The sequence below is a fragment of the Oncorhynchus mykiss genome, chromosome 6, assembly GCF_013265735.2.
Source record: "Oncorhynchus mykiss isolate Arlee chromosome 6, USDA_OmykA_1.1, whole genome shotgun sequence".
NCBI lineage: Eukaryota > Metazoa > Chordata > Actinopteri > Salmoniformes > Salmonidae > Oncorhynchus > Oncorhynchus mykiss.
The window spans coordinates 91328373-91340020 of record NC_048570.1 but is presented as its reverse complement, the minus strand read 5'-3'; the positions used below and the strand labels follow the sequence as shown (position 1 = coordinate 91340020).

Below are 11648 nucleotides of genomic sequence, written 5' to 3'. Positions count from 1 at the left end.
TCTCTATCTCTATACTGTGTTCTATCTCTATACTGTGTTCTATCTCTATACTGTGTTCTATCTCTATACTGTGTTCTATCTCTATACTGTGTTTTATCTCTATCTCTATACTGTGTTATATCTCTATACTGTGTTCTATCTCTATACTGTGTTCTATCTCTATACTGTGTTTTATCGCTATCTCTATACTGAGTTATATCTCTATACTGTGTTCTATCTCTATCTCTATACTGTGTTCTATATCTATCTCTATACTGTGTTATATCTCTATACTGGGTTCTATCTCTATACTGTGTTCTGTGTGAGATGGTGAATCCTGTTCAAATGTTCTTCAATGGGAGATGTACAGTATTTGATACAACACAACAGAACTTTACAACACAATTTTACAATACAACACAATACAACACAACATAACTTTACAACACAATACAATACAACACAACACAACAGAACTTTACAACACAAATTTACAATACAACACAACTTTACAACACAACTTTACAATACAATACAACACAATACAACACAACACAACTTTACAATACAACACAATACAACAACACAACTTTACAACACAACTTTACAATACAACACAATACAACACAACATAACTTTACAACACAACTTTACAATACAATACAACACAACACAATTGTATAATACAATACAACACAACACAACACAACTTTACAATACAACACAACTTTACAAAACAACTTTACAACACAACACAACACAACTTTACAATACAACACAACTTTACAAAACAACTTTACAATACAATACAACACAACTTTACAATACAATACAACACAACTTTACAACTTTACAATACAACACAACTTTGCAATACAATACAACTTTACAATACAATACAACTTTACAATACAATACAACTTTACAATACAACACAACTTTACAACTTTACAATACAATACAACTTTACAATACAATACAACTTTACAATACAACACAACTTTACAAAACAACTTTACAATACAATACAACACAACTTTACAATACAATACAACACAACTTTACAACTTTACAATACAACACAACTTTACAATACAACACAACTTTACAATACAACACAACTTTACAATACAATACAATACAACACAACTTTACAATACAATACAACACAACTTTACAATACAATACAACACAACTTTACAATACAATACAACACAACACAAGTATAGGCCACATACCTTGAGACAGAAGACCACCAAGCCAAGGTGTCTATCAGCAGGCATGTCAAAGTTAGGGTCACATCTAACCAGGGACTCCAGTAGCTTAGCCATCTCTACACCCTGAAAACACAAACGTAGAGGTCAGTCCCTGTAATGTAGCATCTCAAATTACAGAGGGAGAAAGAAACAGACAGACAGACAGACAGACAGACAGACAGACACACAGACAGACAGACAGACAGACAGACAGACAGACAGAAACACACACACACACACAGACAGACAGACAGACAGACAGACAGACAGACAGACAGACACACAGACAGACACACAGACAGACAGACACACAGACAGACACACAGACAGTCAGACAGACAGACAGACAGATAGACAGACAGACAGACAGGTTACATACGTGTCTGATGTGTCCCTGGAGGTTCTTCAGGCCGAAGCAGCGCATCACAAACCACAGCTTCAGGGAGCGGAACCGTCGACTCAGGGGGATCTGCCAATGCTGACAGACACAGTGGATCAGGATCAAGGTTAAAACATTCAAATCAACATTAACATCTATAGTAAGATTATGATCCAGATCAGGTTCAAGATCTAGATCAGTTTCCAGAACAGGTTCAAGATCCAGATCAGTTTCCAGATCAGGTTCAAGATCCAGATCAGTTTCAAGATCAGTTTCAAGAAGTTTTGCATGCTTTCCCGAACAGTGGTTAATGTTAGGATTTGGGTACTGCTGATCCTAGATCTGTGTTAAAAGGCAGAAGTTGGACCAACAATGGTGATGAGATGATCACATGAGCATAAAAAAAAGGTAGATAGTGTTGTACCGTGAAGGAAATGCTAAAAATAAATTCTGCAAATTGGTAGATAAGTATAGAGCGTGGCTCAGTTTGCAACGCCAGGGTTGTGGGTTCGATTCCCACAGGGGGACCAGTCCGAAGAAAGTAGGGAAATGTCTGCACTCACTACTGCAAGTCGCTCTGGATAAGCGCATCTGCTTAATGACTAAAAAGTCAAATGTAGGTAGTGTGTACCATGAAGTCGGTGGCTTGGTCTGAGTTTTCGTGTCTGAGGTAGACCGGGTCGACACTGAAGGTTTGTTGGAGCTTGTACTTGTCCTTCACCCTGTTAGGACCACCGTAGAAAAACATGTTACTACATCTCTTTGCAGACAGGATGCCATGGGGCTGAGCAGAGTTAGCCCAAATAGAGCAGTCCTATTTTCTCTGCCTTGGCCGAGTGGCTTTCACGTGCACGAGCCTAGCTCCAATCAATAAAAAACAGCTTCTATCTCAAGGCCATCAGACTGTTAAACACTAACATTGAGTGGCTGCTGCCAACACACTGACACTGACTCAACTCCAGCCACTTTAATAATGGGAATTGATGGAAATTGATGTAAAATATATCACTAGCCACTTTAAACAATGCTACTTAATATAATGTTTACATACCCTACATTACTCATCTCATATGTATATGTATATACTGTACTCTATATCATCTACTGCATCTTTATGTAATACATGTATCACTAGCCACTTTGTTAACATACCCTACATTACTCATCTCATATGTATATACTGTACTCTATACCATCTACTGCATCTTGCCTATGCCGTTCTGTACCATCACTCATTCATATATCTTTATGTACATATTCTTTATCGCTTTACACTTGTAGGTAGTAGCTTTGGAATTGTTAGGTTAGATTACTCGTTGGTTATTACTGCATTGTCGGAACTAGAAGCACAAGCATTTCGCTCCACTCGCATTAACATCTGCTAACCATGTGTATGTGACAAATAACATTTGATTTGATTTGATTTAATGAATGGGCAACGCCGCCACCACTTCGTGTCTGGAAAGCCCTCGAGGGTCGTCATAACTCCTCTCTACCCCCCCTCTCTCTTTTTAAATTTTTTTACTGCAGTGGGCTAAATCAGGGTCACACAATGTTTCTTGGTAGTGTTAATAAACAAATTCAACTTCACACACATGGTTATGGGTTTAAAAACAGAAGACACCTGTCAGATATGGAGTTGAAATGTATTACACTTTGAGTTTGTATCCCAATATTACATTTTATATACATCACAGAAGACTAAATATAACACAACCGTTTGACATAGAATCACCAGAATTCCGGCTGTCTTTCTGAAATAATGTTAATTTAATTATTATTAATATTCCACCCATGAGGCCACTAGAGGGCGTTTTGGTCATTAGACTGCAGGACGGGATGACAACCAGGTCTTCCTCCCTCTCTCTCTCTTCCTTTATCCCCTTCCTCTCTCTCTCTCCCTCTCTCCCTCCCATTCCTCTCTCCCTCCCATTCCTCTCTCCCTCCGCATTCTCCCTCCCTCTCTCCCTCCCCTTCCTCTCTCCTTCCTTCCTTCCTTCCCTCCCTCCCTCCCTCCCTCCCTCCCTCCCTCCCTCCCTCCCTCCCTCCCTCCCTCCCTCCCTCCCTCCCTCCCTCCCTCCCTCCCTCCCTCCCTCCCTCCCTCCCTTCTCTCTCACCAGAAGGCAGTGCAGTCGAAGTGGACCATCATCCATTTGGAGGGGTTGAACGCGAAGGAGTCAGCGTACTCTATACCCCCCAGAGGTCCTCTCAGCTCAGGGCAGAGAAACGCTGAGCCTGCGTACGCTGCATCCACATGCAGCCACAGACCTTCCTCTGCACCTAGGCCAGGCAGGGGGAGGAATACAAACACGTTTTGCAGAGAATCTGGGGGGGTGGTGGGAGTCCGAGTGGAACTTGAACCTGCGACCATGATCTGTATTCATACAGCGTCTCAGAGTAAGTCTAAAGTAGCCTTGCAGGAACCTTGGCTTGTGCGAGCAGGAATGGCTCACAGGAGCAGAGCAACCCGTCCATTCATGATCAGCGCTGTTACTCTGAGACTCTATGAATACGGACCCAGGACGCTGAGATTCTCCAAAGTCATACAAAGGTCATATGTCATACATGTTATGTGTGGTACATGTTGTATGTCATACAGGTGTGTATAATAATGAGGAGGTAGGGGGGTACAGACGTACACACTGGTCCCAGCTCTGACAGGTCGTCGAAGGCACACACCCCCGTGGTCCCCAGAGTGGCACACAGCTGAAACAAACAAACAAACTAACATGATCTTTGGTTTGGTTACAACCTTGGTTACGATCTTGGTTACAACTGTTTATGACCTACCATGACCTACTATGACCTACCATCCCCTAATATACCCTACATTGATTAACATCCCTTAATATACCCAACCATGACCTACCGCCCCCTAATATACCCTACCATGATCTACCTTCCCCTAATATACCCTACCATGACCTACCGCCCCCTAATATACCCTACCATGACCAACCACCCCCTAATATACCCTACCATGACCTACCACCCCCTAATATACCCTACCATGACCTACCGCCCCCTAATATACCCTACCATGACCTACCATGACAGGTACCAGTCCTCTCCTTCTGTCCTCCTGGATGGCCTGTTTCAGAGTGTCTCCTCTCAGGGAGAAGTGGTCGTCTGGAGGGAGGAACCTGATCTTCACCAGGGAGATCAGACCTGCCTTCTCCACTGAGGAGTGAGCCTGATAGAGGCAGAGAGCAGACGGAGAGATGGACGGACACACGGACAGACAGACAATCTCTCATTATGCAGAACTCACTATTTGTGTGTGTGTGTGTGTGTGTGTGTGTGGGTGGGTGTGTGTGTGTGTATGTGTGTATTTGCAAACGTTGCATATGTGCGTGTGTGTGTGGGTCCCTAACCCATCCCATCTTGACCTGGTCTGATGCGTAGGCCACCAGTCTTGAGTTGACCACTGAGTCGTCCAGGTCTCTGTCTGCTGGATCTGTCCTCTTCAGCTGCTGGATCCTGTGCTTCCTGGCAGCTAGCAGAGCTACCAGACTACTCTCACTCACTGTGCTCTGAGAGGAGAGAGGTATGGGGGGAGGGAGGGAGGGAGACAAAGAGGGAGAGAGAAAAGCACTACGTTTATGTGAACTGAAACACCTGAGAGCTCTTATTTACTGCTCTCTGAGAGGAGCGTAGAGAATGGTATTCCCATTCACCACTAGGTGGTGCTGTGAGAGTATATGTCTCTCTCCAGTAGCCAGTCAGGTACATGTCTACCTGCAGTATTCCTCAGTATGGTCAGGTGTATCCAGGTGTATCTATCCTACCTGCCTATTCCTCCCCTGGTGCTGTCTAGTTGGTACTGTAAGGTAAGTATGGTCAGGTGTATCCAGGTGTATCTATCCTACCTGCAGTATTCCTCCCCTGGTGCTGTCTAGTTGGTACTGTAAGGTGAGTATGGTCAGGTGTATCTGTCCTACCTGCCTATTCCTCCCCCGGTGCTGTCTAGTTGGTACTGTAAGGTGAGTATGGTCAGGTATGGTCAGGTGTATCTATCCTACCTGCAGTATTCCTCCCCTGGTGCTGTCTGGTTGGTACTGTAAGGTGAGTATGGTCAGGTATGGTCAGGTGTATCTATCCTACCTGCCTATTCCTCCCCCGGTGCTGTCTAGTTGGTACTGTAAGGTGAGTATGGTCAGGTATGGTCAGGTGTATCCAGGTGTATCTATCCTACCTGCAGTATTCCTCCCCTGGTGCTGTCTAGTTGGTACTGTAAGGTGAGTATGGTCAGGTGTATCTGTCCTACCTGCCTATTCCTCCCCCGGTGCTGTCTAGTTGGTACTGTAACGTGAGTATGGTCAGGTATGGCCAGGTGTATCTATCCTACCTGCAGTATTCCTCCCCTGGTGCTGTCTAGTTGGTACTGTAAGGTGAGTATGGTCAGGTATGGTCAGGTGTATCTATCCTACCTGTCTATTCCTCCCCTGGTGCTGTCTAGTTGGTACTGTAAGGTGAGTATGGTCAGGTGTATCTATCCTACCTGCAGTATTCCTCCCCCGGTGCTGTCTAGTTGGTACTGTAAGGTGAGTATGGTCAGGTATGGTCAGGTGTATCTATCCTACCTGCCTATTCCTCCCCCGGTGCTGTCTGGTTGGTACTGTAAGGTGAGTATGGTCAGGTGTATCCAGGTGTATCTATCCTACCTGCAGTATTCCTCCCCTGGTGCTGTCTAGTTGGTACTGTAAGGTGAGTATGGTCAGGTGTATCTATCCTACCTGCAGTATTCCTCCCCCGGTGCTGTCTAGTTGGTACTGTAAGGTGAGTATGGTCAGGTGTATCTGTCCTACCTGCCTATTCCTCCCCCGGTGCTGTCTAGTTGGTACTGTAAGGTGAGTATGGTCAGGTGTATCTATCCTACCTGCCTATTCCTCCCCCGGTGCTGTCTGGTTGGTACTGTAAGGTGAGTATGGTCAGGTATGGTCAGGTATGGTCAGGTATATCTATCCTACCTGCCTATTCCTCCCCTGGTGCTGTCTAGTTGGTACTGTAAGGTGAGTATGGTCAGGTGTATCCAGGTGTATCTATCCTACCTGCAGTATTCCTCCCCCGGTGCTGTCTGGTTGGTACTGTAAGGTGAGTATGGTCAGGTATGGTCAGGTATGGTCAGGTATATCTATCCTACCTGCCTATTCCTCCCCTGGTGCTGTCTAGTTGGTACTATAAGGTGAGTATGGTCAGGTATGGTCAGGTATATCTATCCTACCTGCCTATTCCTCCCCTGGTGCTGTCTAGTTGGTACTGTAAGGTGAGTATGGTCAGGTATGGTCAGGTGTATCTATCCTACCTGCCTATTCCTCCCCCGGTGCTGTCTAGTTGGTACTGTAAGGTGAGTATGGTCAGGTATGGTCAGGTATGGTCAGGTGTATCTATCCTACCTGCAGTATTCCTCCCCTGGTGCTGTCTAGTTGGTACTGTAAGGTGAGTATGGTCAGGTATGGTCAGGTGTATCTATCCTACCTGTCTATTCCTCCCCTGGTGCTGTCTAGTTGGTACTGTAAGGTGAGTATGGTCAGGTATGGTCAGGTGTATCTATCCTACCTGTCTATTCCTCCCCTGGTGCTGTCTAGTTGGTACTGTAAGGTGAGTATGGTCAGGTGTATCTGTCCTACCTGCAGTATTCCTCCCCTGGTGCTGTCTAGTTGGTACTGTAAGGTGAGTATGGTCAGGTATGGTCAGGTGTATCTATCCTACCTGCAGTATTCCTCCCCTGGTGCTGTCTAGTTGGTACTGTAAGGTGAGTATGGTCAGGTATGGTCAGGTGTATCTATCCTACCTGCAGTATTCCTCCCCTGGTGCTGTCTAGTTGGTACTGTAAGTTGAGTATGGTCAGGTATGGTCAGGTGTATCTATCCTACCTGCAGTATTCCTCCCCTGGTGCTGTCTAGTTGGTACTGTAAGGTGAGTATGGTCAGGTGTACCTGTCCTACCTGCCTATTCCTCCCCCGGTGCTGTCTAGTTGGTACTGTAAGGTGAGTATGGTCAGGTATGGTCAGGTGTATCTATCCTACCTGTCTATTCCTCCCCTGGTGCTGTCTAGTTGGTACTGTAAGGTGAGTATGGTCAGGTGTATCCAGGTGTATCTATCCTACCTGCAGTATTCCTCCCCCGGTGCTGTCTAGTTGGTACTGTAAGGTGAGTATGGTCAGGTGTATCCAGGTGTATCTATCCTACCTGCAGTATTCCTCCCCCGGTGCTTTCTGGGTGGTACTGTAAGGTGAGTATGGTCAGGTATGGTCAGGTATGGTCAGGTGTATCTATCCTACCTGCCTATTCCTCCCCTGGTGCTGTCTAGTTGGTACTGTAAGGTGAGTATGGTCAGGTGTATCCAGGTGTATCTATCCTACCTGCAGTATTCCTCCCCTGGTGCTGTCTAGTTGGTACTGTAAGGTGAGTATGGTCAGGTGTATCTGTCCTACCTGCCTATTCCTCCCCCGGTGCTGTCTAGTTGGTACTGTAAGGTGAGTATGGTCAGGTATGGTCAGGTGTATCTATCCTACCTGCCTATTCCTCCCCCGGTGCTGTCTAGTTGGTACTGTAAGGTGAGTATGGTCAGGTGTATCTATCCTACCTGCAGTATTCCTCCCCTGGTGCTGTCTGGTTGGTACTGTAAGGTGAGTATGGTCAGGTATGGTCAGGTGTATCTATCCTACCTGTCTATTCCTCCCCTGGTGCTGTCTAGTTGGTACTGTAAGGTGAGTATGGTCAGGTATATCTATCCTACCTGCAGTATTCCTCCCCTGGTGCTGTCTAGTTGGTACTGTAAGGTGAGTATGGTCAGGTATGGTCAGGTATGGTCAGGTGTATCTATCCTACCTGCAGTATTCCTCCCCTGGTGCTGTCTAGTTGGTACTGTAAGGTGAGTATGGTCAGGTGTATCTATCCTACCTGCAGTATTCCTCCCCTGGTGCTGTCTAGTTGGTACTGTAAGGTGAGTATGGTCAGGTGTATCTGTCCTACCTGCCTATTCCTCCCCCGGTGCTGTCTGGTTGGTACTGTAAGGTGAGTATGGTCAGGTATGGTCAGGTATGGTCAGGTGTATCTATCCTACCTGCAGTATTCCTCCCCTGGTGCTGTCTGGTTGGTACTGTAAGGTGAGTATGGTCAGGTATGGTCAGGTATGGTCAGGTGTATCTATCCTACCTGCAGTATTCCTCCCCTGGTGCTGTCTATTTGGTACTGTAAGGTGAGTATGGTCAGGTGTATTTATCCTACCTGCAGTATTCCTCCCCTGGTGCTGTCTGGTTGGTACTGTAAGGTGAGTATGGTCAGGTATGGTCAGGTGTATCTATCCTACCTGCAGTATTCCTCCCCCGGTGCTGTCTAGTTGGTACTGTAAGGTGAGTATGGTCAGGTATATCTATCCTACCTGCAGTATTCCTCCCCTGGTGCTGTCTAGTTGGTACTGTAAGGTGAGTATGGTCAGGTATATCTATCCTACCTGCAGTATTCCTCCCCTGGTGCTGTCTAGTTGGTACTGTAAGGTGAGTATGGTCAGGTATGGTCAGGTGTATCTATCCTACCTGCAGTATTCCTCCCCCGGTGCTGTCTGGTTGGTACTGTAAGGTGAGTATGGTCAGGTATGGTCAGGTGTATCTATCCTACCTGTCTATTCCTCCCCTGGTGCTGTCTGGTTGGTACTGTAAGGTGAGTATGGTCAGGTATGGTCAGGTATGGTCAGGTGTATCTATCCTACCTGCAGTATTCCTCCCCTGGTGCTGTCTAGTTGGTACTGTAAGGTGAGTATGGTCAGTTGTATCCAGGTGTATCTATCCTACCTGCAGTATTCCTCCCCCGGTGCTGTCTATTTGGTACTGTAAGGTGAGTATGGTCAGGTGTATCTATCCTACCTGCAGTATTCCTCCCCCGGTGCTGTCTGGTTGGTACTGTAAGGTGAGTATGGTCAGGTGTATCTATCCTACCTGCAGTATTCCTCCCCCGGTGCTGTCTGGTTGGTACTGTAAGGTGAGTATGGTCAGGTATGGTCAGGTGTATCCAGGTGTATCTATCCTACCTGCCTATTCCTCCCCCGGTGCTGTCTAGTTGGTACTGTAAGGTGAGTATGGTCAGGTATGGTCAGGTATGGTCAGGTGTATCTATCCTACCTGCCTATTCCTCCCCCGGTGCTGTCTATTTGGTACTGTAAGGTGAGTATGGTCAGGTATGGTCAGGTGTATCTATCCTACCTGCCTATTCCTCCCCCGGTGCTGTCTATTTGGTACTGTAAGTTGAGTATGGTCAGGTATATCTATCCTACCTGCAGTATTCCTCCCCTGGTGCTGTCTAGTTGGTACTGTAAGTTGAGTATGGTCAGGTATGGTCAGGTGTATCTATCCTACCTGCAGTATTCCTCCCCTGGTGCTGTCTAGTTGGTACTGTAAGGTGAGTATGGTCAGGTATGGTCAGGTGTATCTATCCTACCTGCAGTATTCCTCCCCCGGTGCTGTCTAGTTGGTACTGTAAGGTGAGTATGGTCAGGTATGGTCAGGTGTATCTATCCTACCTGCAGTATTCCTCCCCTGGTGCTGTCTGGTTGGTACTGTAAGGTGAGTATGGTCAGGTATGGTCAGGTATGGTCAGGTGTATCTATCCTACCTGCAGTATTCCTCCCCTGGTGCTGTCTAGTTGGTACTGTAAGGTGAGTATGGTCAGGTATGGTCAGGTGTATCTATCCTACCTGCAGTATTCCTCCCCTGGTGCTGTCTAGTTGGTACTGTAAGGTGAGTAGGGTCAGGTGTATCTGTCCTACCTGCCTATTCCTCCCCCGGTGCTGTCTGGTTGGTACTGTAAGGTGAGTATGGTCAGGTATATCTATCCTACCTGCAGTATTCCTCCCCTGGTGCTGTCTAGTTGGTACTGTAAGTTGAGTATGGTCAGGTATGGTCAGGTATGGTCAGGTGTATCTATCCTACCTGCAGTATTCCTCCCCCGGTGCTGTCTAGTTGGTACTGTAAGGTGAGTATGGTCAGGTATGGTCAGGTGTATCTATCCTACCTGCAGTATTCCTCCCCCGGTGCTGTCTAGTTGGTACTGTAAGGTGAGTATGGTCAGGTATGGTCAGGTATGGTCAGGTGTATCTATCCTACCTGCAGTATTCCTCCCCCGGTGCTGTCTGGTTGGTACTGTAAGGTGAGTATGGTCAGGTATGGTCAGGTGTATCTATCCTACCTGCAGTATTCCTCCCCTGGTGCTGTCTAGTTGGTACTGTAAGGTGAGTATGGTCAGGTGTATCTGTCCTACCTGCAGTATTCCTCCCCTGGTGCTGTCTAGTTGGTACTGTAAGGTGAGTATGGTCAGGTATGGTCAGGTATGGTCAGGTGTATCTATCCTACCTGCAGTATTCCTCCCCCGGTGCTGTCTGGTTGGTACTGTAAGGTGAGTATGGTCAGGTATGGTCAGGTGTATCTATCCTACCTGTCTATTCCTCCCCTGGTGCTGTCTAGTTGGTACTGTAAGGTGAGTATGGTCAGGTATGGTCAGGTATGGTCAGGTGTATCTATCCTACCTGCAGTATTCCTCCCCTGGTGCTGTCTAGTTGGTACTGTAAGGTGAGTATGGTCAGGTGTATCCAGGTGTATCTATCCTACCTGCAGTATTCCTCCCCCGGTGCTGTCTATTTGGTACTGTAAGGTGAGTATGGTCAGGTGTATCTATCCTACCTGCAGTATTCCTCCCCCGGTGCTGTCTGGTTGGTACTGTAAGGTGAGTATGGTCAGGTATGGTCAGGTGTATCCAGGTGTATCTATCCTACCTGTAGTATTCCTCCCCCGGTGCTGTCTATTTGGTACTGTAAGGTGAGTATGGTCAGGTGTATCTATCCTACCTGCCTATTCCTCCCCCGGTGCTGTCTAGTTGGTACTGTAAGGTGAGTATGGTCAGGTATGGTCAGGTATGGTCAGGTGTATCTATCCTACCTGCAGTATTCCTCCCCTGGTGCTGTCTGGTTGGTACTGTAAGGTGAGTATGGTCAGGTGTATCTATCCTACCTGTCTATTCCTCCCCTGGTGCTGTCTAGT

At 46.5% G+C, this 11648-nt stretch overlaps 1 protein-coding gene across 1 annotated transcript in view; it reads right to left on the bottom strand.

Moving 5' to 3' along the window:
* Nucleotides 1-11648, bottom strand: part of LOC110514654 — a 49564-nt gene that overhangs the window by 3202 nt on the left and 34714 nt on the right. The window contains exons 6-12 of the mRNA XM_036981802.1: nucleotides 5004-5147; nucleotides 4664-4807; nucleotides 4254-4320; nucleotides 3732-3894; nucleotides 2246-2336; nucleotides 1615-1713; nucleotides 1218-1319 (exon numbers count right to left, since the gene is read on the bottom strand). Coding sequence (XP_036837697.1) covers nucleotides 1218-1319; nucleotides 1615-1713; nucleotides 2246-2336; nucleotides 3732-3894; nucleotides 4254-4320; nucleotides 4664-4807; nucleotides 5004-5147 — 810 coding nt within the window. The remainder of the gene's footprint in view (nucleotides 1-1217; nucleotides 1320-1614; nucleotides 1714-2245; nucleotides 2337-3731; nucleotides 3895-4253; nucleotides 4321-4663; nucleotides 4808-5003; nucleotides 5148-11648) is intronic.